General features: G+C 60.5%; 2 protein-coding genes across 3 annotated transcripts; both read right to left on the bottom strand.

The window, feature by feature from the left end:
* Window positions 1-10,248, bottom strand: ADAM11 (ADAM metallopeptidase domain 11). The gene is made up of 26 exons (XM_064399782.1): window positions 10,023-10,248; window positions 8,547-8,734; window positions 7,179-7,255; window positions 6,763-6,829; window positions 6,303-6,388; window positions 6,159-6,225; window positions 5,963-6,011; window positions 5,799-5,866; window positions 5,426-5,500; window positions 5,267-5,338; window positions 4,523-4,689; window positions 4,364-4,448; window positions 4,192-4,282; window positions 3,984-4,035; window positions 3,728-3,827; window positions 3,391-3,462; window positions 3,220-3,312; window positions 3,036-3,116; window positions 2,905-2,955; window positions 2,318-2,381; window positions 2,150-2,249; window positions 1,957-2,076; window positions 1,477-1,645; window positions 1,288-1,402; window positions 727-817; window positions 1-309 (listed from the first exon to the last, which is right to left on the bottom strand). Exons 1-26 carry the CDS (start codon window positions 10,078-10,080, stop codon window positions 264-266), a joined length of 2,304 nt encoding a protein of 767 aa, XP_064255852.1. The 5' UTR covers window positions 10,081-10,248; the 3' UTR covers window positions 1-263.
* Window positions 10,249-11,499: 1,251 nt separating this feature from the next.
* Window positions 11,500-24,747, bottom strand: DBF4B (DBF4B-CDC7 kinase regulatory subunit). 2 transcript variants are annotated; one of them, XM_064399723.1, is made up of 11 exons: window positions 24,616-24,747; window positions 21,476-21,667; window positions 20,127-20,177; window positions 19,447-19,516; window positions 18,530-18,600; window positions 17,795-17,831; window positions 15,895-15,937; window positions 14,902-15,018; window positions 14,614-14,740; window positions 13,880-13,989; window positions 11,500-13,382 (listed from the first exon to the last, which is right to left on the bottom strand). In XM_064399723.1, the coding sequence occupies exons 1-11, from the start codon at window positions 24,724-24,726 to the stop codon at window positions 12,005-12,007; spliced, it is 2,307 nt and encodes a 768-aa protein (XP_064255793.1). In that variant the 5' UTR covers window positions 24,727-24,747; the 3' UTR covers window positions 11,500-12,004. The 2 variants fall into 2 exon arrangements, with proteins under 2 accessions (XP_064255793.1, XP_064255794.1); XM_064399724.1 differs by lacking the exon at window positions 24,616-24,747 and adding an exon at window positions 21,816-24,545.
* Window positions 24,748-24,763: the final 16 nt, after the last annotated feature.

The following is a 24,763-nucleotide window of genomic DNA, read 5'->3' on the forward strand; positions in this document are numbered from 1 at the left end:
AGAAGTGGGGTGCGTTTAGTGGGGGGCTGCGACAGGGGGGTGACACACGGGGGACACTGAGCTGAAGTGAGCCAGCGCCGGGGGAGGGGCTGCTGCCAGAACCCCCCAGCCGCTGCTGCCCTTCAGCCCCGGGGGCACAGAGATGGAGACAGCACGGCCGGACACACAGCACACGGACAGACGGGCCCGGGGGCTCCCACGCCGTCAGGCTGCCGGACGGTGACGGTGACAGGGACGGTGACGAGACGATGGGGGGGACACGGTTACACTCCCTGCTGCGCCGGGTCGTACCTTCCTCGGCGGATGTTCCTTGGGGGGGTGGCGGGGGAGAGGAGAGCAGCATTAGTGCCACCCCCGTGTCCCCGCTGTCCCCCCCGGTGCGTGCCCCCACCCCAGGGTCCCTGGTCCCACAGGCAGCAGCGGTGTCCCAGGGCCAGGCAGGAGCACCCCATGCTTGGGGACAGACACGGCCATGGGGGCCGGGTGACAGTGACACCCCAATGGCTCATGCAGGCAGGGCAGGCAGGGCCGGGGGGCAGGCAGGGGCTGGGACAAGGGACCAGGCAGGGTCAGGGGACCAGGCAGGGTCAGGGGACCAGAGGCCACACCCGGGGGGACTGCAGTGCCCCGGCAGGGCACGGCCCGGCCCTGGCGCGGTGTCGCTGTGCAGAGGGGACGTGGCCGGTGACAGCAGCACAGGGGACGAGCCATGCGGTGGCTGCTTACTTAAATCCCCAGCCTGTCCCCCCTAGGACGATGGCAGCCACCAGCACGGCCCCCGCGATGGAGCCGATAATGATATTGGTGCCACTGGGACCTGTGACAGACGGGACAGGGAGGAGGGGACAGGGTCACACATCTGTGGGAAAGGGACATGGGGACAGGGGGACATGGGGACAATAGCCCCAGGGATGCCCCAGGGTCATGGGGTTCGGGAAGGGGACAAACCCAGCCACAGGGAACGTGCCAGTGGGGAGGGGACAGGGGGACACAGGGACACAGCCCCAGGGCAGTCTCAGTGCTGCGGGGACCCAGGAGGGAGACAAACCCAGCACAGGGACCCACCTCAGTGGGGACGGGATGCGGGGACAGGGGGACACAGCCCCAGGCATGACCCAGAGCTGTGGGGACCTGGGAGGGGGCACAAACCCAGCCCTGCCCAGCTGAGCTGCGGCACCAGGGTGGGGGGACGCTCTGGAGCCGCGCTGTGGCCGGGGACAAAGCGGGACAGCCCGGGCTGTGTGGCCTGGGGACAGCAGGGAGCCTGGTCCCCGCGGGCACACGGACCCTTGTATCGCTCCGTCTCCCCCGTGGGCTTCCGCTCCGGGATGGGGTCGTAGACGCTGCAGTCCTTCCCCGTCCACTCCGCCCGGCAGATGCACTTCCCCTCGTTGCTGCAAACCTGTGAGAGGACGGGTCATCCCCCGCCACCGTGACACTGCCCGGGTGTCCCCCTGTCCCCGGCGCACCCCTCACCCCGTGGTCGAAGCAGATCTTCCCGTCCCAGCTGCCGGGGCAGGAGCTGAAGTTAAAGGCGGTGGCTGGAAGGCATTTGCGGTCGAGACAGAGCATTCCGGGCCCGCAGGGCGTCCCGTCCTCCACGTAGCTCAGGTCCGAGCCGTCCACCAGCTGCACGTGGCCGCCCCTGTGCCAGGACAGCCTCAGGGTGACACGGGCACCACTGGCAGCCGGAGCCCTGCCAGTGCCCGCGGTGGCATTGCCCGCGGTGGCACTACCCGCAATGACAGTGCCCCTGGTGGCAGTGCCTGTGGTGGCAGTGCCTGTGGTGGCAGTGCCCGCGGTGACAGCAAGTGGCAGTGCCCCTGGTGGCAGTGTCCCTGGTGGCAGTGCCTGTGGTGGCATTACCCGCAGTGAGAGTGCCCCTGGTGGCAGTACTCGCGGTGGCAGTGTCCCTGGTGGCAGTGCCCGCCGTGGCAGTGCCCGCGGGGTCAGTACCTGCAGTCCACGTAGCGGTTCTGGTGGTAGAAGGTGGTGGTGGCGATCTCCCCGCTGAGCTCCCCCAGCCGCGGCGAGCCCGAGATGTTGGCGCAGAGGAGGAAGCCGCAGAGGACGTCCCTTCAAGGCAGCGGTGGTGTCACCAGGGCGGCGGGTGGCACCGGGAGGGGCCGCGGGGACAGGGGTCACTCACTGCTTGTTGCACTGCAGCCAGCCCAGGCCCTCGCGCCCGCAGTTCCCCCGCTCCGTCCCCTCCACGTTCAGCTTCTCGTAGCAGAAGCGCTCGGCCGAGCCTGGCAGAGAGCGATTGTCACCTGCTCGTCACCCGCTGCGTCCCCTCCCGGCCCCGGCCAGCACTCACTGCGGCCCCACAGCGCGTTGCACTGACGGTCCCGAGTTTTGCAGCGCCCGCCGTAGCATCGTCCCTGCGGGAGGGGACAGGGGTCAGGGCGGGGACCCAGGGGCTGGGGAAGGGTCAGGGGACTGGGGAGGGGTGACAATGCTGGGGAGAGGCTCACACACGTGCCCTGCAGGGAGGTGCTGCAGGGACAACGAGCTCCCCACACACACATCTCCCCATGCCTGGTCCCAGGAGCACGGCCCTGGCTCATGTGGTGCAGGGATCAGAAGCCACATGTGTGCACAGCCAGGGGACAGCAGGATCCCCAAAACCCACACCCAGGGGCTCAGGGCCCCCAAAACCCCCAAACCCAGGTGTGTGTGCATGGCTCAGCTGTGGCTGTGATTGCTGACAAGAAGTCACAAACTGGTTTGGGTTGGAAGGGATCTCAAAGCTCATCCAGCTCCATCCCCTGCCATGGGCAGGGACAGCTCCCACTGCTCCAAGGCCCGTCCAGCAGGGCTTTGGACAGTCCCAAATGCACTTTTAACATGCAAAGCCCTGGTGCTGGAGCCTGTGGGGATGTGCCCAGCCCGGGCTGAACTCACCTGCTCGTTCTCACAGAAGTATCCATCCAGCTTGTGGAGGTTGGGGGGACACTGAGGGGACATGGAGAGGAGGCTGGGTGGTGGCACAAGGCCCCACAATGTGTCCCACCGTGTCCCCTGGCCCCACTCACCTGGCTGGAGTCCCCGGTGCAGGTCTCGGGGATGTCACACTCGTTCACAGCCTCCCGGCAGGACACTCCACGTGGCTCGTACTGCCCGGGGCACAAACCCAGCTCAGCAGGAACGGAACAGGATCCGACTGGATCCCCATCCAGACCCTGCCCCCGAGCCCGCTGGGTGCTCCCAGCCCCGCACCTTGCAGCCCTTGCAGCAGAGCCCATCGCTGCACATGGCGTCGTGGGTCAGGGTGCATTTCTTGCAGCAGTTTCCGCCGCTCCTCGCACACTCCTGCCAGGATCAGCCGGGATCAGCCCATGGCAGCCCTGCAGCCCCCGGGGCGGGGGGAGCAGCCCCGGCCCTGCTCACCGCCAGCGAGCCGCAGTCGCACTCCTCGCCCGCCTCCACGAAGCCATTGCCGCACTCCGGGGGGTCCAGGAGCTGCGGGGACCGAGCGGGGACAGGACACAGACACACGGGAGCTGCTGGGGACCCCGAGCCAGCCGCTGCCGTGAGCCCCCCGAAAAAGGCATCACATCCCCGGGGAATGGCAGCACCCCCAAAGCGCTGCCAGGCACGAGGTCCCCCCGCCCTGGGAGCTCAGCAGCAGCTCCCTGGCTGTGTCGGGGGCTGGGGACACCGCCAGGGACCCCGGAGCTGCCCCCAGAGCAGGGCTCCCCACTGTGACCCCCCGAGGGGCCGTTACCTTCAGGGGTTTGTTGAAGAGGCAGCTGCCGCCGCCGTCCTGCAGGAACTGGTTGTACTCATCGATGCTGCAGCGGGAGAACTTCCGCGGGAGGTAGTACCTGTGGGGTGGGTCACTGTCACAGCGCCACACCCCGCCCGGGGGCACTGCCCGACACACGAACCCGGGCGGGGCCGCGGCGATGTCCCCCGGGCAGGCAGCGGGGACGCGAGGTGCGGCAGGGGATGTGGCAGTGCCACCCCGAGCGGGCACCCACCCTGTGTCCTCCATGATGCAGCCCAGCCACGAGTCCGGGCAGCGGCAGTCCCCTGCGAGGAGAGGAGAGGGCTGCGGCTGCAGAGTCCCGCCGCCAGCCTGGTGGCACTGCGGCGTGCCCCCACGGTGCCCGTGTCCCCAGGTGCCCGTGTCCCCAGGTGCCCGTGGCCCCAGGTGCCCGTGGCCCCGCGGGAGGTGGCTATGGCTACCTGCGGCAGTGCGGTGCTTGTTCCACATCATGCCCACGTTCTGCCCCAGGGTCTGCGCCAGTGTCACCGCCATGGCCGCCACGTTGCCGTACTGCGCGGGAGGGACGCGGTGTCACCGCGGGGACCCCCGTGCCCGTCCCCAGCCCCCGCGCGGGGGTCGCGCCGCACCCACCTCGTTGACGCCGCCGGCGCGGGCAGGGGAGCAGATGCCCCCGACAAAGGCGGTGCCGCTGCGGCTGCTCTGAAACGTCCGACCCCTGCGAGGAAGAGGATGGTGGGGACGGGGACGCTGTCCCCGGCCCCGGGGGGGACACGTGGCCACAGCGCTCACGAGAAGAGGTGGACGGTGTCACTGTGCTCTGCCAGCCCCTCGCGCCGGTACTTCACAAACTCGTTCAGGGTCTCCAGGGAGTCTTGCCCCATCCGGATCCGGTCCTCGGCCGCCCACGTCTCCATGGCCACCAGCACGATGCGGGTGTTCAGCTGCTCCTTGTAGATCTGTGGGGACAAAGGGACCCCTCCCAGGGACAAACCCACCAGCTCCTGGGGATAAACCCCTGTGGATAACTTCAGGAGCTGGGTACACACATCTGTCACCAGGGACAATTCCCCCGGGACAAAGGACTGCTGGGACAAACCCACCATGTGCCAAAGAAAAAACAAGAGTAGGACAAACTCCCTGGGGACAAACTCTCAAGGGACCAACCCAGCAGGTGCTGAGGACCAAACCCCGGGGTAAACCACCAGGAACTAGGGACAAAGTCCCTGGGAACAAATCCACCAGCTGCGGGGAACAGTCCCCTCAAGGATAACCCCCGCAGGGACAAACCCACCAGGATGCGGGATAAACCCGGGAATAAACCCACTGGGGATAAATCCCTTGGGAATGAAGGGCAATGAAGCCCCCAAGGGACAAACCCGCCAGGATGGGGGATAAATACTCACTCCAGGAATAAAACCCTTGGGAATGAAGGGTAATGAAGCCCCCAAGGGACAAAGCCATCAGATGCCAGGAATTATCCTCCCAGGGACAACCCCCCCAAGGGACAAATTCCTTCCAGGGGCCCCCCCTCACCATGTCAGCCAGGTTGACCACGGACTTGGCGAAGTTGCTGGTGAGAACTACGGACTTGCGGAGCTGCAGGAACTGGGGGCACACCAGGGCCAGGTGGGACTGGGGGGGGGCAGACGGACCCCTCACCGCCCCCGCCAGCCCCGGGACCCCCCCGCTCACCAGCTGGTGGTCGTTCACCACGGCCAGCTCGATGTACTTGGTCTCGCTGTGCACCGTGTGCTGGGCTCGGCGGACCTGCAGGGGGAACCCGCGCCTGGGCTGGCACCGGCTCCCGGGTGGGCTCCCGAACCCTCCAGGGATGTTTGGGGTGCAGGGAGCGGGCAGAGCCACCGGGTGGTTGGGATGCAGCCCCACCAGTGTTCCAGGGGGTGCCCTGGACACCCCTGAGCCCCGGCAGGAGCAGCACTCTGCAAACACCCACGGAGGAGCCTGGCTGCACCCGCAGCCCACGGGCGGAGATCAACCAGGGTCCAGCACACTCGTCCCCTGCCCGTGTCCTCTGTCCCCTGCGTACCCCGTTGTCCCCACTGACCTGCCGCCGCCGCCGCAGCTTTGGAATCCCACCCGGGACACGCTGGCTCAGCGCAGGGAAGAGGCAGCCTGCAGGGAAGGGACAGAGCTGGTGTGACACCAGGACACGGGGCCAGCGAGGCGACGGCCGCAAATCCCCGGGAACAGCTTCGTGAGGAGGCTCACCCAGTCGGGGGCAGCTGGGGATGCGCTGCACGATGTGTGGTCGAAGACCCTGCCACGGGGAGAGGCGTGTCACGGCCACGCGTGGGAGAGGAGGACTGCCGCGTCCCCGTGTCCCCAAGGCTGTCCTCAAGCCACAGGCAGACCCCTAAAGCCGCCTTGGGGTGCTCGGGCAGCACCTGGCGGTGGCAGCGCTCACCTGCCCGCGCTCGGCGCCCGCCTGGGGCTCGATCAGGTACGTGGCTCGGCCGTCCGAGAAGACCCCGCTGCAAAGAGAGGCGGCGTGTCGGGGGGCAGAGGGGTGCAGCCCCCCGGCCCCCCTGCGGGCACTGGGGATACTCACCGCAGGCCCTGGCAGCTGGAGAGAGCGGCGAAGGAGCGGGGCTGCCCCCGGAGCCGGCCCTGGTAGTAGCAGTGCTCCCCCGCGCCCTGCGGAGGGGGACGGGCGCTGAGCCTCGGGTGCCGCCCTGCCCCGCACCCCCAGGGCCGCAGCAGGCTCTGGGGTTCACTGCCAGGCACCCCCAGGGTGTGCGTGGTGCCCACAGCACCCAGGATGACCCACTCGAGAGATCCCAGCACCATGGCAGCAGCACCCGCCAGGCAGGGGCTGGGCACCCAGGGGCACCCAGGGGCGGGTGGGGGGATAACAAGCTGCTGGGGACCATTCCTGGGCTTTTGTGGGATTTAGGAACTGGCCACCACCACCCCTGCACTGGCACAGCACGGTTTGACACAGCATGGCGCAGTTTGGCACAGTGTGGTTTGGCACGGCATGGTTTGGCACGGCGTGGCACACATCTTACCGTGCTGTGGCTGCCGTTGCTGCCCGCGCCGACGTGCCGCTCCACGTAGTGGGAGGCGAGGAGGTGGCTGCCGGGAGCAGGTGGGGGGTAAGAGGCCGTGGGGTGGGGAGGAAGACGAGGAAGAGGAGGAAGAAGGAGACGACAGCAGCGATCCACGTGCAGGGAACCACCCCGGCGTGGGAGACCACCCACCATCCATACACAAGGTGCCACCCCAGCACGGGACCCTCCAGTTTGGGAGGGCGCTGGCATCCCATGGGTCCCTGTCCCCTCTGCTCCACCCCCGGCCGAGCCCGCACTGCTGGGATGGCTCAGCACAGCTCCCCCATCCCGGGCACCCCCAGCTCCTGCCCTCCGCCCGGGGGGCAGCAGCAGCCCCGCGCTGGCTCCCCCGCCAGGACCCCCGGGTCACTCACTGGTTCAGCCGGAGATCGAGCGTGAAGGCTGAGCCGAAGGCACGCACCATGAAGCTCACCTGTGCCAGGTGCAGCCCCTGCAGGGGGCAGAGCCAGAGCAGTCAGCCCCCCAAAACATTCATAACTAAAATAATCATTAAAACCCCAACCCAAATACGCCGCCTGTGAAGATGCACTTTTTTTTTTTAACCCAAAAAATCAGCATAAAGAAAACCTTTTTTTTTTTTTTTCTTTTTAAACGCATCTCCCCTGGAGCACTGGGATGGCACCTGCGTCCCACCGCCCCTCCGCGGCTGCCGTGCTGGGGAGGGGGTGCCGGGGGTCCCCGGCGCTGGGCCCAGCCCGGCCGCGGCAGCCGAGCCGCCGCTCCTCCCGCCCTGCGGCGCCGCCGCTCCTGACCTAATTCCTGATTCCCAATTCCTGCCGCCGGCAGCGGGAGCCGAGCGCTGCGGCGCGGCCTCAGACCCGGCAAACTCGGCGCACGGGTGAGAGCCCGGCACGGGCTGCGGCCCCCTCGGTGCTTCACACGGGGAAACGGCACAAAAGCCAAACCCCTCCTGGCGTGCCCCGTCCCCTTGCTGCGAACCCGGCACAGCTCGGGATGAGGACAGAGGGATGAGGAGCCGTCTGTCATCGCAGGGAAGGGATATCCCGGGCCCTGACAGCATCCCTGGGGTCCGGCAGCACTGCCGGAGGGGGCTGTGTCTCCGGGAGCCAGCCCCGAATTCCCGCGGGTCTCCGCTGCCCCTCCCGCCGCGACACCCCGGTTTAACACCTCCCTGGCCCCCCGCCAGCGCTGCCGGCGCTTCCCGGCGTCCGGCGGCTCCACTCGAAGCCGGGTGTAAATCACCTCTGCGGCGAGAGCAGCGCCTCATCCCGCCTGCATCCGGCGCGCACGGGGATCGATGGGCGCCGGCCCCCGCGGCTGCCGGCACCGCAGCTCCCCCGTGCCGGACGGGGCGCGCTGCTGCCCCCCGAACCGCAGGGACAGCAGCATGGCTGGGGGCACTGCCCGAGCCTGGGCTGGGCTGGGGAGCGGCACTGTGGGGCCCGGGGCCGCTCCTTCCTTGCCGGAGCCACGAGTCTGTTCCTGTGCTCGCCACCCGCCCGCTCCCGCTTCATCCCTCCCCACACCCGCGCGCTGCCGGTTCCCAGATTTAATGGGGTTTTGCGGCACAGGTCCGTGTCCCTCCGGGGAGCACGGCAGCGGGATGGTCCCTGGGGCACGAGGGCTCCGGTTCGGGGTGCCGGTACCCGCGCACACGCTGGGGTGTGGCTGGGCCAGCGACGGCGGCTGCCTGGGGACCTGGAGCTGCCACCTGCCCGGGACCCCGCAGAGGGAGCGGGTTGGGGCTGTCGTTCACTTACGGGTCCTCCTCCTCCTCCTCCTCCGGGCTCATGCCTGACCCTGGTGTCCAGCTGATGCTTTGGGACTTCTCCGCCCGAGCTCTGCCCCACCAGCCGGCTGGGGTGGGTGATTTGGGAGAGCACCCGCCCCTCCTGCCATGCGGCCCGCGGGAGCCTCCGCGGCAGTGCTCCGGCCTGCGCGGCAGCACCTGGGGAGAGGGGACAGGGTCGCGGCCACCCTGGGAGGGCTGGGGGCACGGGGACCTGGGGAGGAGAAGGGACAGAGACACAGGGGCCTGGGGACAAGGGGACGTGAAGGTCTGCAGGAAAGGAAGAACAGGGAGATGGCAACATGCAGGGATGGGAACTGGAGGGGACAGAGTTGGTGAATGTGCTCAGGGGGTGGCCCAAGAAGGGGACACTCCTGTCCTGGATGGGATGCCCAGGGAACATGGAAAGTGGGCACAGGGATTGTCCCAGGGTGCACAGCTGGGGGACATCCAGGTACCTCGGTGTGCCCAGGAGGGGACAGCCAGCAAGCACAGGGTGAGAGGGGTGCCCAGGGCATGGGGGTGAGCAGGAGGGGAACACAGACAGGTGGGGAAGCTCAGGAGGTCTCAGATACCATGGCATGTCCTGGAGGACACACACAGGGGACATGGGTGGCTGATAAAGTGATGCATCCCAGAAGGGGGCATGCAGCAGAGAGGGGGCTCAGAAATGCCAGCACACCTGGAGGAAAGGTTGGGGTGGGGTCAGCATATCCTGGAGGGAGCATGCAGGGAAAAGGGGGGGCTGGAATGGGGACACACCTCAGAGGGGACACCCAGGGGACAGAGAGGACCGGGATGGGCCCACCGAATGGGAGGTGGAAGACTGGTATGGGGACACCCCCCTAGAGGGGACAACGAGGGGACAGCAGGAATGGTGCAGGGACACCTTTGGAGGTGACAGCCAGGGGACACGGTGCGTGGCCGCTATGGGGACACATCCCAAGGGGACGTGGATGGTTGCTATGAGGACATCTATGGGGCATGCAGGGAACGGGGGATGCGAGACGGGGACACATCCTGGAGGGGACACAGGGGCTGCTATGCGGCCACCTCCGGAGAGGGAGCGCGGCGGGGGCCCTGCGGGGACAGCGCGGTGGAGGGCGCGGGGCCGCCGCAGGTGCGGGGCCGGGGGGGACGCGGGGCTGCGGGGCCGCTGCGGGGCCGGGGCAGGTGCGGGGCCGGGGCTGCGGGGCCGGGGCCGGGCAGGTGCGGGGGGATCGCGGGCCCGGCCCCTCCCGGGGCTCTGCGGGGCGGCGCTGCGGAAAAATGTGTCGATGCAGCGAAAAAGCCGCAGCGGCGGCGGCGGGGCCGGGAGCGGAGCGGGGCGATGCGGGGCCGGGAGCGGGGCCGGGAGCGCGGCGGGCGCGATGCGCGGCCGGTACCGGGGGCCGGTACCGGAGCCGGTACCGGGGCGATGCCGGAGCGGGAGCGGGTCCGGACCTACCTGCCCGCGGGGCGAGCGAGAGCAGCGCGGCCAGCAGCCACCCCCGCAGCGGGCTCATGGCTCCCTCATGCTCCGCCAGCGGCCGCGCCGGGCCCGCCGCGCCGGGGACCGTCACCGTCCCGTCCGGCCCCCCCGCCCCGGGCCGGGCCGGCAGCGCCGCCCCCGCCCCGCCCGCACGCGGCCCCGGGCCCGCCGGACCGGACCGGCACCGGCAGCGCCGGCAGCGGCACCGGCAGCGCCGCCCCGGGCCCGCCCCGCCCCGCCCGGCCCGCCGCCCCCGGTACCGGCCCCTTCCACCCTCCCCGCCCCGGCTGCCGCAGCGCCGCTGGCACCCGCGGCACTGCAGCACCGGAGCCCCGCTGGCAGCACCCCCGGGCCGGCAGCACCCCCGGCCGGCACCGGAGCTGCCGGTGCCATCACCCCCCGGAACGGTACCGGAGCCCCGGGCCGGCGCTGGGCACCCCGCACGGGCAGGGACTGGAGCGGAGCCGCCAGTGCCAGACCCCTCCCAGGCAGATCAGTGTCCCCCCACAGGCACCGGGACAGGCACACCAGGACAGGGACACCAGGATGAGAACGCCACAGTCAATACTGGAACCTCGGGACAGAATCAAACCCCCCTCAGCCAGTGCAGGACCCCCACAGCAGTATCAGCCCCTCCAGCCAGTCCCAAACCCCCCCAACACCAGCACCAGGCTCCCCAGCCAGTACAGGGCCTCCAGCTGGGATTGGAGGCCCCCAGCCTGCACCAGGCCCCCCTCAGCTGGTACTGAGGCCCTGACATGTCCCCAGCCAGTCCCAGAGCCCCTGCACAAACCAGTACCAGGACCCACACCATGATCAGAGCTCCCCAGCTGGGACTGAAGCTCAGGAGGAGCCTCTAAAGCCTCATGTGTCCCAGGTCCCTGCTCCCACTACATGATCCCACTTCAAGCCTTCCCTTGGAGCCCAGAGTGAAGGAGGGAGTGGTGTCCTTCACTCAAGGACTGAACATCTCCAAGGACAGACAAACCCCACTCCTCTGGGTGCCTGGTCCAGGGCTGTCCCACCCTTCTGGGCCCTGAGCCTTTCCTTTTCCCAACCTGCAGCTTGACATCTGGCACCACAGAAGCTCCATTCTGCTTGGAACTGCCCTTCAAGAAGCCAGAGGTTGCTTTCAGACACTCCGGAACATCCTGTTGGCAAGCCCAGCCTGTCCCTGACCTCCCTCCCTCGGCCCCATGCCCAGGAGAGAACAGGCTCCAAGCAGCTGCTCTCCAGGTTCTCCACACCCCTCCTTGCTGGGCACCACCCCTGCACTGGGTACAACAGCTTCCCAGTGCCTCTGGCAAACCACAGATGGGGTGAAGTTCTGGGGCTGGACAAACTGCTGTGCCCATTGCCCACAGACCCCTTCCAACAAACCTTCCTCCACCCAGCCCCTACTGCTCTGCTCCTGCCCCCAGCCACGTTCCACTCACAGTAAGGCAGAACAGAATCTCATCCCTCCATTTTATTTCAAAGTTTAAAAGTTTGTAAAAAAATCCAAAACAAGTTAAAAGCACCTGAAAATACTCAAAGACAACCCCCAGACCACATGAGGAGCACAAATCTCATCTCCATGACCCTCCTTTCCTAAGTCTTTGCAGCTCTGGGGACCATGTGAGAGGAGGAACAGCTCTTCCTCTGGAAGGGCAAAGAGCGCATTGGTGTTGGACAGAGACTTCCAGAGGCACCACTGTGTCAGTGGCGAGTCCTGTGAGGAATTAGAGGAAGCTGCTGGCTCTAAACGTGGCCAGCAGAGAAGAGGGAAGATCACAGCCAAGGACAGGGAAGCCACTGCATCCCCATCAATTCCCACTGGGAGAGCTGCCCACGCTGCCAGTGCTGTCCTCACTCCTGGATGTGCCTCCTGGTCCTGGCATGGAGGGTGCCTCTGTAAATCCCATCCCAGCCCCTCCTCAGCTCCCACCGAGGGTCCAGAGAGCAGCCTGCAGGTGATTTTAGCTGCCAAACAACGTCCCAAGTATGGGGAAAGAGGTTCCTCTGGTCTCTGTGCAGCAGTTCCTGCAGCTCTTGTCCTCTCTGGCTGCCCAGGCCAGCTCTGACTCCTCCAGCACAGGGCAGAGCTGAGACTTGTACCCGCTGTCCCTCAGCCTGACGTGTGGCTGCTGCAGCAAGTCCCTGTCCACAGCTGGAATCCTGCAGCCCTGGACACCTGAGAGGCTGGGGAGCAGCTGCACGTCCCAGTCTGACTCCAAGGAACTCCTGAAGCCATGAGCAGCCTCTGGGCTCTGGGGAGCAGGCAGGAGGAGTTTGGGGCTCTGCGCCCGCTCCGTGCCCTGCCTGGGCACGCCGGGAGCTCCAGGGGCTGCTTCTTCTGCTGCCCTGACACGGAGCGAGCAGCAACATCTGCCTGCAGCCACAGGCAGTGTGGGAGAGGGCAGGCAGCCAGCAGGGCAGCTGGTCCTGCTCGCTGTGCTCTCCAGAGCAGGCCTGTTCCCATCCCTGGGTGTGTTGTCACCGTCCCCTCCGTGCAGTTTCCCTTGGGATCTGTCCCTGCTCCAGCCACGCTCGCTGGCAGTGCTGGCTGCAGCTGCCTCCCCAGCATCCAAACCTGCAGCCACGGCTCCCGGGGATCCCGGCTGGGATACAGGGTCCCCAGGGCTCTCACACAGGCACAGATCCAAAGCAAGGGAGCTGTGAGTTCTGCTGGAGAGCTCTGTGCCCAGGGGCAGGCTGCCAGCCCCTACCACAGCGGGCAGGGCTGGCTCAGACACCTGCCCTGCGCCCTGTGCCCCCATCCCACCACCCACCCGCTCCATCTGCTCACCCAGAGGGGAGAGGCCAAAACCCAGCTCCAGCCTGGGCCTCTTTCCCACCTGGGAGCTCTGTCTGGAGCACAGCTGGCGCTTCCTGGAGGCAGGCTGTGCTTGGGGAGGGTGGCTGACAGACCCAGGCTGTGTATGAGGTTCAGATGAAGAAGGCATTGCCTCTCTGACAGGAGTGGGTGCTGCACAAGGCCCCCAGCCCAGCTCAGGAGCCAAGCCTAAACCTGAAGCCCCCTGCCCAGCCCCCTCCATGGTACCATGGGCAGCACAGGCCCCACTGCTGAGCCCTGCTCCCCTTGGCAGCTGCAGGGAGCTGTGCTTTGACAAGTCTCCTCCTCCTCTGGGATCTCTGACCCTGTCCTTGGGCAGGCAGGGGGAATGTCCCTGGGTTTTCAGGCCATGATCCAGCTCTGTATCCGTTACCAGTTCCACAGCACCCTGTTCAGGCTGTTCCCCTTCCTTTCCCAGCTCTGCTGGCAGCAGCTGCATTCCTCCAGTGCTGTGTGCTTGAGGCATTACACGTTCCTCTGCCAGGCAGGACCAGGGCACCCTGGGAGGAACCATCAGTTAATGCTCACCCAGCCCCAGCAACACTCCCCCCAGGGAGACAAGGCCTCTCCTGCAGTGCAGGGTGTTTGCAGCCCTTGCTCAGGAGCAGGGAAGCAGTTTTAGCCTGGTGAGGCTCTGGATGACTCTGCTGCTGGCAGAGATGGGCAGCAGAAGGGATCTCAGCCTCCTCAGCCCAGTGCCCAGGCACAGGGGGCTACAGAGCAGCAGGGTTTGAGTCAGACACAGGGACAGAAGAGGTAGGCTCAGCTGCCCTTTCTAGTTTAGGAGGCACTAGGAGTCCACAGGGAGTTCCCTGAAGGAGAAACCCCATGGAAATGCAGAACACCTCCCATGGTTTGTCTAAGCTTTGCCCAGCAGGTACCAAGTTGGGCCAGCTTCAGCCTGAGATCCCCAGGCACAGGGACCCCATTCCATGGATGGGCCATGCAGCACCCTGCTGCCTTTGGGCTCCAGGAGTTCCCAGATCCCCAGACTTACTTGGCTGACCACTCCACGAAGCTGTTGGTGAGCTGGGAGATGACACGATCCACAGGGATGTACTGGGAGCTGTCCCTGGCAAACCTCTGGTGCTGGGGGCTCTGGAGATGCTGGAAGGTGGCAGAGGCCCTTTAACAACACTCAAAGCTTTGCCAGGAGGGGAATTTGCAGTAACAGGCACTTCCCACAGCCTAACAGACCAGAGGGCAAAGGGACAAAGCCAGTGCCTGCTGGTTTGGGAACACACAGTGTCCTGTTCCAGCTCCTGCTGATGAGGAGGCTATGTGTGGATGCAAGGGCAGCCCACAGCCTCCCCACAGCAGGAAATAGACTCCACCACCACTGTCTGGCACTAACAGCTGGGCTCTGAAAGCCCCCTTGCTTGGCACCTTCCAGGAGATAAAAAACATCCTCCCACCTTTTCAATCTGCCTGTGCCCCATGGCTGCCATGGAGCAGCCTCTTCACCTTATCATCATGGATCATGCAACAGGATGATCCTTGAGGCTCTTGCACCCCAAGAGAGGAGCATGTTGTGCTCCAACCTTCAAACCCCCTGTGCTCTGACCTGCTGGTCTGGGCACACAGATATACCAGCTCCCATCTCACAGGCAGATCCTGCTGGATGCAGCAATTCCTCCCGAAGGAGCTCATAACGAGCATGACACGATTAACAAAGCCTCTGAGTGCTCCCCACAACTCCTGCAAGGAACCAGCTCCCAGGGGAACCTTTACCTTCTGCAGCTCTTCAAAGGTCTCCTGGCAGCACTCGCAAAACCCCCTCCTTTTCCTGGGCACGGTGACGTGTGTGGAGCGGGGGCTCTTCCCCCCGGCGCTGTGCAGGGCACAGCCCTCAGCACCCCTGCAAGGGACAGCACAGGGTCACCCTGCCTGACAGGGACAGCAGGGGCCAGCACAGGGCTCCTTGTGCCCACACCCAAGGGCAGGTGGTTCCCAGAGCCCAGGAACCAGCAGTGAGCAGGAGCGGGGTTAAACTCTTGCACAGAAGGAGCTGCAGCCTACCTGGCTTGGCAGGAATTGGAGAGGCTTTTCAGAGGCTCAAATGGGCTGGAGCTTTTGGGTGCCAGGAAGTTGAGGTCAGGAAAGCTTTGGAACTGGTGATGGAAGGGCCGGAATTGCCTGAAAGCAGCAGATCAGGACATCAGACTCATGGTAGTGCTGGCAAGGCTTCAGAGCTGTCCCTGCTGCAGCCTGGAGGGGCTCAAGGTGCCACCTCATTCATGATGAGGTGCTGCCCATTGCTCTCCTGTGCTGTGCCAGAGTTCCCATTTCTGACTGCACATGAGAATGAAATTCTCATTTCATTAAACACATTTAAAGTGTTAAACCCAGTTTCTAGTAACAGCCCCAATGGGGCATGTTTTGGACAGAAGGCAAGTTTGCCTGCCCAGCCCAAATTCCACCTTCTGTCCCAGGGCAGAGCAGTGCAGTATTTCCAGCTACCCCACTGCACAGGAGGGTTTTGATTCCCAGGCCACATCTCTCCCCTCACACTTCACTGCATGCAGCATGTAAACCACAATATCTGACTCTTAATTGAGATGCCTTAAATGTTGCCTTTGGAATAATTAATTGGCCCTGTGGATGCTGGTAGAGTTACAGAGTCCTCAGAAACACCACAGGGATCAGGTCCCCTGTGCCCAAGGCTGTCCTCAAGTTACAGGCCCTGACCTCCTGTGCTTCAATCTCACTCCTCACTGCTGAGGGCTTGGGTGGATTAAGTGACCTGCTGAGGATCACACATGGAATCTGAGCAAGGAAGGAAACTGCTGTCAAGTCTCGTTTAACACCTTTTTTCTCCCTGACACACAAGACACCTGGATTGTTTCTCTAAACTCCATCTGCCTCCCTCTAGGAGAGAATCAACTTCCCAGTGTGGAACAGGGACTGCAGAGAAGCCAGGCTCTGCCTCATGGGCAGAACAGTCCCTGGGAATGAAACCAGTGAAGGAGAGACCCCGAGGTTTTAGGGTAGGATATTTAGAAAGGTCTTTACCTGCTCTGGTCTTCAACTTTCAGAAAAGGGGGCTTCAATTTTCCTGCCAGAGAGAAACCTGGTTAGTATTCCTGGCCAAATGCCCTATTTAGTCACTCATTCCCCAACAGAACTGGGCTCCAGAGCTGAGTGCATCAGAACCTCTGGCACTGGTGAATGCCAAGTGGTGGCCAAGCACAGACAAAACATCTCTAGGTGATCCTCGACAGCCCTGGGCCAAGTGTGTAGTGGGGTAACCAAATCCTAGGCAGCCCACTTGGGACACTTCCACCTTTGAAAGTGTATTCAGCCATTCCCTCACATCTTTAATGCCTCCTCAGCCATACAGCCACTGTCCTAACCCTAAGCCTTCTGACCCCAACCCCAAGAACTGTCACACAACTCCCCCACAATGTGCTACTGAGTATGAGAAGGGAACTCAGGGACTTCAGCAGCTGCTGCACTGGCTCAGAGCTCTGCACCAACTTTCAGCACCTTTTTCTCCATTCACCCTCCCCCAAGTGCAGAACCTGGCTCACAACCCTGGCTCAGGCCAGGATGGTGATGTCAAAGCAGCAAGAGATGCTGGAGACAAACCAAGGTGCTGCCAGCCAAACCTGGCACCAGGACACTACTCGAGAGCAGTATCTGGCCTCTGCTCAGTTCCCAAGGAGGGCAAACAGCAGCTTTGCTTCCTTTGGAGAGGAAGAAGAGAGCAAAACAGTCTCAGCAGTGCATTGAGGGAAAATGTTTTCAGAGCCAGGCTGGGAGGGGAGGTTCCAAGGTCCCTCCTGTCCTGCAGGTACGTTCAACTCACATTACGCTCACCTTGGAAACCCGAGTCCTGATCTGGCTAAGAAACAAAAAACACCAAGGTGTTCCCACAAGGCATCTGCCTGACCCTGAAACCAAGCCTCTCCTGCCTCCCTCATGGCCTCTGAAGGGCGAGGAGTTTTGTTTTCTTGTGATCCTGGCACTCAATGCTATTTTTTCCAAAGATATTTCACCCTCCTTCCCCAGAAAGGCTGAGCCCACCTGTCCTCACCAGCCTCACCCTCTGCTTGCCTCAAATGTGCTGCTACATCACTGAAGCTGCTATTTCAGTACAGTTTTTTCCTTGCAAACACTGCCAAATGCTCAGCACTTCTGAGAGAGAGGCCACGTGCAGGCCCCAGATCCAGCTCAGATGGTGCACGAGTCCCAAGTGATCCCAGCAGAGACAAACGGCTCTGATGGCACTGTGAGACCCTGGGCCAGGCTCAGAGTGTGCCCAGCACACATCTCAGAGCTTGCAGGCACAATCTGCCACATCCAACAGCTTCTTGAGCCTTTCTTCAGCACCTTCCCCTCACCCCAAACTGGGAAATAACTCCCAAGTGTCTCACACACCACCCAGGTTGGAGTCTGCTCCAAACCGGCGCAGACCAGCTGACGTCACCAGGGCCAATTTCAGCACCACAATTGGCTCTTGTCTAATTGCAGATGAGAACCTGGCTGTTCCCCCTCCCTCCTCCCTGCAAGAGCCATCCCCAGATTGGTGTCTCAGCAGCACATCTCAGCCCAACAGAAGTGAGTGGGCTGGGAGGAACACGCTCTCCTCTGCAGGATGCATTATTCCTCAAAACCTCCTTTAAGCTGCTGGATTCAGCACTGTTCTCAGGTGCCTTGGGATTCTGGGAGCTGGCAGCAAAGGGTTTTTAGGTATTTTTAAACACAGTGTGAAAGCAAAGGTCCTCAGCTGTCCTGGGAGGCTGCAGCCAGACTCCAACAAGGAGTAACAGACCCCATTCAAGGGGAACTCCTTGAAGAGTTGGCATATTTTGGGATTGAAATACATCAAAACCTTTGGCAAATTCTAAATGAGGCTTCTCCAAGCAGCTCCACATCTGAACATAAATAGCAGCACAACTTCCAGGCCTACCTTTGTGAATTTTGGATCTGGAGGCAGGGCATTTCACCTAGAGAAAAAAGGGACACACTCAGCATGGGAGCAGCACAAGCACAGTTGCAGTTGTTGATCCCAGAGCAGCAGCAGCCTCACCCACCACTTCAGAGCTCCTGTACCACCTAGAGCACCTCCCCTCATTCTGTCTCCCAAGTTACCCAGGGTTAGTTGAAGTACAGCATAAAGGCTGCCATGCCCTGTCTTACATCCCACCTTCCCTCTGACCTCTCCAATGCATTAACCAATCCTTTGGTGAGCCAGTGTACCAGCCACATCACCATCATCATCTTACTTTGATTTGCTTGTGTGTGTGGTTTTTGCTTTCCCTACTAAATCATCTTTATCTCAATTAATGAGCTTTCTCACTTTTTTCTCTCTCAGCCCCCTTGCCATCCCAGGGGGATCCCAGAGGGTGGCTGTGTAGGGCTGAGTTGCCATCTAGGGTTAAACCATGACCCTTAGTCCCTTAGGGTCAAAGTCAGTATTAGCTGTGCTATGAATGCTGATACTTAGCAACATCTGCCTCACTCTCACCTGGATTTATCCCCAACTTTATAAAAATAAAAATTCTTTGATTTTTTTTCATCTTCATCGCTACCACAAGCACCAGATTGGATCCAGCACCCCCCTGACTGGCCCAATGGCACTGAAACTGCTACAAGAACTGTTCAAACCCTGAACTCCTGAAACTGGCTGCAGGTGAGTTGTTACCTCTGTCTTCTGGCACTGCTTCCTTGCTCCCGAGATGGCTCGCAGCAGCTGCTGGGCATAGGACAACATTTCTGTGTAGGTGGGATGTCAAAGAGCCAAAGCCGAGCCAGGGAAGGGAGCTGTTCCCCTCAGACTGCAGCCCACCCCCCACGGCACTGGGAAAAGCTGGAGCCTGCAGCCCCTGGCAGAGCATCTCCCCAGGAATGGTCCAAGATGAAGCCAAGAGAACACTTTGAGGGACAGCCCCTCTGTTTGCTCTCTGGCAGAGCTGGAGGCTGCTGGGGCTCTGCAGGAAGGAGACACTGGCAGGAGAAGTGCAGCACACAGAGCAGAGCCCAAGGTCTGGCAGCCCCAGAGGCTGAGCAGAGCCCAGGGACATGATCCAGACAGGCTCAGCCACAGCTGTATGTCACTGTCATCAGACACTCAGGAACCTTTTACTCCAGACCTATTATTAGTATCTGAGTTCTACCATCTGTCTTTCCCATCACCCCCTCCCCATCCATCATGGGGACAGGAGGTGCCTTCCAGAACAGGTCCTCAAACACCAGCACTTCCTAATTAAACCCGACCAAATCCTGCCCTTATCATGATTGTACTTCCAGGTTAATTAGCAAAAACTGTCTTTTTGGAACAAATTGATGTACTGACCAAGATATTGACATTTCCTAATGTTCCACCTTCAGTAGATGACAATGCAGCCTGTGTTTGCTGTTGCAAATGTGACAGTGGCACATTCTGTACACACTGATCTGGTGTTTGAGGGCAGACCCGGCCTCGGCCAGGATGGCATCACTCCAGGATATTTGCTTGCAATTTCTTCCTTCTGTTCTACTCTTTTTACATCACTTTTGCTCCACCTGTCTCCAAAATCCCTCATTACCAGCAGCCTCCTTGCACCCCACAGGGAAGGATACCATCCACATGCAGGATCTGGACTCCCCACAGGCGAGCGTTGGCGAGGATGCTGCTGCCACTGCAGGTGTCCTGTACAGAGAGGTTTGGCAAAGCACAGCTCAAAGCACAGCCACGTGCAGCTCTAAGCTGAGCCCAGAGCCCTTCCTGCTGCCCAACTGACAGAGTGTGGCTGTTACTAAAAATCAGGGCACAGCAGTAAAGGATCGAGCTCATGCTTTATCCATCTCAAATTAACAGCAGCACCTTGGGTAAATGTTTAATCCCTGCTAAATCATGAGCTTCTTAGTGGGCACTGAGATTTATCTGGCCATTTGTGACCTCAGGGAAAGGACTGCAGGGGAGCCTTGTGCCCCAGCTACATTGCTTTAGTTCTTCTTAAGCTAAAAATTCATCTAACAACAGGCCTTGTATTAATAATTCTCTTGTGCTGAGCACCCAGGCGGCTGGGACAGGCCTCAGAGGTACAACACTGGGTGACATGGCTCCAGAAATAGCAGTGACCAAGAGCACTCCACAATGTTCTGCAGGCCACAAGCAACTGCTTCATGCCTTTCCCAGCCCCAGGATCTGCTGTGTCAGCAGGGCAGGGGCTCTGCAGGAAGGCTGGCACTGGTTCTGCTCTGCTCAGCAGAGCTCTGAGCACGCCCAGCCCCAGCAGAGCCCATCCAAGGCTGCCCACCTGGTTCTTCATGGCCTTGTTCAGCAGCTCCTTCCCCCGGCTCAGCAGTGCCTGTGGAGAGAGGAGACATGAACAGGTCATGGCAAAGAGCTGGAGAGCAGCAATCCCTAGGGATCCCCACACTCTGCTGGGCTCATCTCTGCCAGTGCAGAGAGCCTTTCAGAGAATGCAAGCTGCAGAGAGGACCACTCAACTGCACCTCCACACCAGCCAAGGCTTGGAATTATCGACCAGCAGGGAAATGAAGGCTCCAGAGTGAGCCAGGAGGGAGCAGCAATTTAGCCTGGAAACTGCCTGCTGCATCATGGAATTGTTCAGGCTGGAAAAGCCCTGTAAGGTCATCAAGTCCAACTCCTCCCCAGCACAGCCAAGGTCACCACTGACCCCAAGTGCCCAGCTGCCACATCCAAAGAGTTTTTAAATCCCTGCAGGGATGGGGACTCCACCACTGCCCTGGGCAGCTGTGCCAGGGTTGGACAACCCTTTCCATGAAGGAGTTTAGCTAACATCCAACATAAACCTGCCCAGCACAGCTTGAGGCTGTTTCTTCTTGTCCTGCCATTTGTTCCTCAGGAGAAGTGACCAAGCCCCACCTGGCTACAACCTCCTATCAGGGAGCTGTAGACAGATCAGGTCCCCCTGAGCCTCCTGTTCTCCAGGCATCTGAACATGCTGGCCAGGGTTAGGAACCTCCTGGGAACTGAGCCAATGGTCTCAGCAGATTGGTTCAGCTCTTTACAAGACAAGGGACAGTGCTGGGAGCCAGGACAGGGGACAAAAACTGGGAGAAACCTCTGCAGCTCAGGTTCCCCCTGCAGGTGGTTCAGCTCCTGCACTGGGGCAGCTGCCTTTCCCCACTCACAGCTTTCAGCAGACACCACATTCAAGGTGGGATGTTGGAGTTTGGCCACAAGCATTTGTGAGCAGAAATCCCAGCCCCAACAGGCAAATGGGACCAGGAGAAGCCCCTCATGCATCTCCTCCCAGGTTACAGGGGCCTTGCCCTGTGACTGTGAGTACCCAGAGTCTACAGTGGTTTTCCCTGCCTATATTTCTCTGGCTTTCTCACCACACCTCTGCCTGTTCCCTCAAGAAGCCAGCCAAGGCCTCTGCATCCCCTGCCATTCCAGATTTCCTTGATTACAGCCCAAAGCTGTGACATGCATGTTTGAGTAGACAATGATGGCAGACAAAGAACAAGGATATGAATAGGGACAGCCAGGGAGACAGGAACAGAGCAGGGAAAAAACACACATAACATTTGCTCAGAGCAGGAACAACTCCACCTTCCAAAACTGCCCCAGATTCTACCCTCCAGACCCCTTGGACAAAACCTTTGTAGCTCTTACAGTGTATGGTGGCTTCTGGCGAGGTCTGGCTGGGGCTCCTTTGGGGGCAGCAGGCACTGAGCTCGTGGGTTTTGTGCCTTGTGCAGCTGGGCTGCTCTGCTTCTCCTCCCGAGCCCTGGCCTGGCCCTGCTTGGCCTCTCTGTTGCTGGACACCACGCAGGTGACTTCTTTGCTGAGAAAGCTTTCGGTCACCTGCAGCGAGACAGAACAGAGCAGCTCTGCAAGTGCCTGACCCTGAGCTGACAGAGCCCTGCTGAACAAAGCTGCTGGCCCAGCTCAACCCCCACACAGCCAGGGGCTGCTGGGAGCAACCACATTCCTTCTTTCATTCCATACTGACCAGGAGATCCTGTGATGCCCCAGAGATTCACTGCAAATAGTCACCAGAAATTCAGATCCAGGCATCCAGGACTCTGTCACCACCACCCACTCCTCACAGTGCTTTAAAAAAACCCAAACATCTGAGGAAAAGGGCCTGGACATCATGGATCAGCCTGGAGGAGCTCTGTCCTCAGGACAGCATAATCAGTTTTAGAAAAATAAAGGAGAAAGAGAACAATTGGGCAAGGAGCTCCACAGGCAACAGGGCAGGAGGGAAGCAGAGATGAAACACTTACACACACCTTTGCACAGAGCTACCCAGCCAAGGAAGAGGTGGAAACCCAAAAGTTGGGACACTAATGGTATTATAAGCCAATAATGACTTGGCTTCTCAAAATCTGTGCAGGAGGCAGTCATAGGGCCCAGGTGTGACGCCCTCTGGAAGATAAAGATCTTGGCAGCCCAAAATCACAGCTGCTGAACAAGCTGGTTCTGCTCCATTGCAGGATCCCATTGTAGGTGGAGACTCCCAAACCACCAAGTGGGTGTGAAGTGCCACAAGGGTCACTGCAGGCTGCACTGCAGACACAGAAGAGAGGAAATCACAACCTCCCCATCCAAATAACACTCCAGAGCGTCACCATGTCCCCATGCCAAGCCCAAGGCCACAGGATGTCCTGGTCTGTGTCCTGAGCTACACACAGAGCCTGGGCTCAGATACTGCTGCCTTCACAGACAGTGGCTGTGGTGTAGGTCAGTATCTCCACAGGAGCCAGAGGAATGAGAGCTCCACTGCCAGAGCACCTCATTTCAGGAGGGACAGCCAGGATGGTGTGTGACAGGAGCCAGAAGGATGGCCAAAGTCTAAAATGATTTCCAAGTAACACAGAAGCTGCAGAGAGGAGTAGCTGTCTGCTGGGAGCACGGGGTTCTCAGACATGAGGATGCCCAGCTGGGAAAGAGATGTCCCAAGAGCGGGTGGCACATCTGGGGGAGGGCAGAGAGAAACCAGCAAGTTCAGGATGAAGGTGCAATTCACGGAAGGAAAAAGAGTGCAAGTCACCTTCCCCACGTGCCTGTGCAGCCAACCCCTGCTTAGGGCTGAAGGGACACAGCATCAGCAAGAATTAAAAGATTTTACAGTGTGTGTGTGGGAATCAGAAACTTCCACAAACATGGAAGGATTTGATCTATAGCTCTAGAAGAAGCTTAGATTAATACAAAAACACAATATACAGCCATTAAGCAGAAAAATCATAAACTTATGTTGCTATAGTTGTAAGCAATAATATGCCTTAAGTGACAAACTATATCAATAAGATAGTGAAAAGTTTATAATGTAGAGGTGTAGTTGTATAGAATAAGCTAAGAGTTTAGAAGTTATAATAAAAGCATATGTACATGTAAAACAGAAGCCCACTAGAGAAAAGTATCCACAGTACAACAAAATTAAGTCAAGATAAGAAGTTAAAAAGCAAAATAAACCTTGTAACATCCATCTACTAGTTAAAAAACATATACTGTCTTGTAACAAAAAACTTATAACTACTCTTGAACTATAACCAACAACTCACTCCTTTAAAATCTCACAATCTCTAAAACCAATATTAATCTAAACAATAAATTGTTTTTAATCCACAAATAATCCAATTCCTTCATTACTAACAGCAACAATTGTAAGTGTGTACATTGTAGGATTTAAGTTTTGAGGCTACATGAGATGATCACCTCAGAGAGAATAAAGAGCTTGAAAACAAATAGTAGGAACTGCTAGAACCAAACTGTGCACAAGAGCAGAAAGATGAACAACAGGTACAACCCCATGCTCAGCTCCAGCTTGAGGGACTGGGGTGATGCTACTTTTTGTAAGGTTTTGGGACGGGAGATAAGGAATTGATGAGGAATATCAGCAGCAAGGAAGCCTGGAGGCCATGAAGGATGCCACAGGGATCCACACAAATAACAGCCTCCCAGGGAAAAGGGTCCAGATGGCTTTTCTGGGAAAATCATGATAAAAGCACACCACTCCATGATAAGAACCTTGGTTGGCATTTCCCTACTTTACCATATGCTGAATTGCATTTGGAAGTCCCACAACCTCCCTAAAAGATTAAACTGCCACAGGCTGTTGTCAGCGATGAGGGGGAACAACACACCAGTTACAACCACCTGGAAAAAGTACCAGGGAACCATTTATCACTGGCTGATGGGGCACCCATCACCCCTCAAGCAGTTCTCACCTCTGGGAGGTGCCCCCAGGAGCAGCAGGCAGCTCCCAACCCTTGGGAAGCACTCCCAGGACCAAGTGACCACCCTGGAAGCACCTCCATGGGCAGGGAGCTGCTCTCATGGTGGTCACCATGAGACCAGGCAGACAGGAACACCTGGAGTGTTGGGAGGGAAAGGAGTTCTGTCCCCAGGAGAGCACAACCAGTTTTAGAAAAATAAAGGAGAAAGGGAACAAGGAGAAAGAAAAATAAAGGAGAAAAGGGCAAGCAGCTCCACAGGCAACAGGGCAGGACACACCAGTCCTTCCAGCACTTGTCGGACCTAGAACACCTGGAAGGTTGGGAAGGAAAGGCCAGAGCAGCCGGAGCGTCGGGAGGGAAAGGCCGGTCCCGAGCCCAGGGGCCGCCGAGGGCCGGGGGAACTCAACCAGCCCCAGGACCGAGGAGGGAACCGGCCCACCGGAAAAAATAAGAAAATCAGGAAACATTAAACAATGAGCAGAGTCAGAAAAGAGGCGAGGCCGCCCCAGGACACCCCCCGGAGCCCCGCAGTCCCGGGCCGCCCCCGGCCCCTCAGGGCCCCGCGCTCACCCCCCCGAGCCGCCCGATGGCCTCCGCCAGCTCCCGGGCGCTGCGGCCGCTCGGCAGGTCCAGGTAGAAGGACTGTCCGCGGAGGGGCCGCGGCGAGGCCGTGCCGGCCATGGCCCTGCCCGGCTCGGAGCGCCGGGAGCCCGCCGCT

This window comes from Passer domesticus, chromosome 27 (genome assembly GCF_036417665.1).
Source record: "Passer domesticus isolate bPasDom1 chromosome 27, bPasDom1.hap1, whole genome shotgun sequence".
Lineage (NCBI taxonomy): Eukaryota > Metazoa > Chordata > Aves > Passeriformes > Passeridae > Passer > Passer domesticus.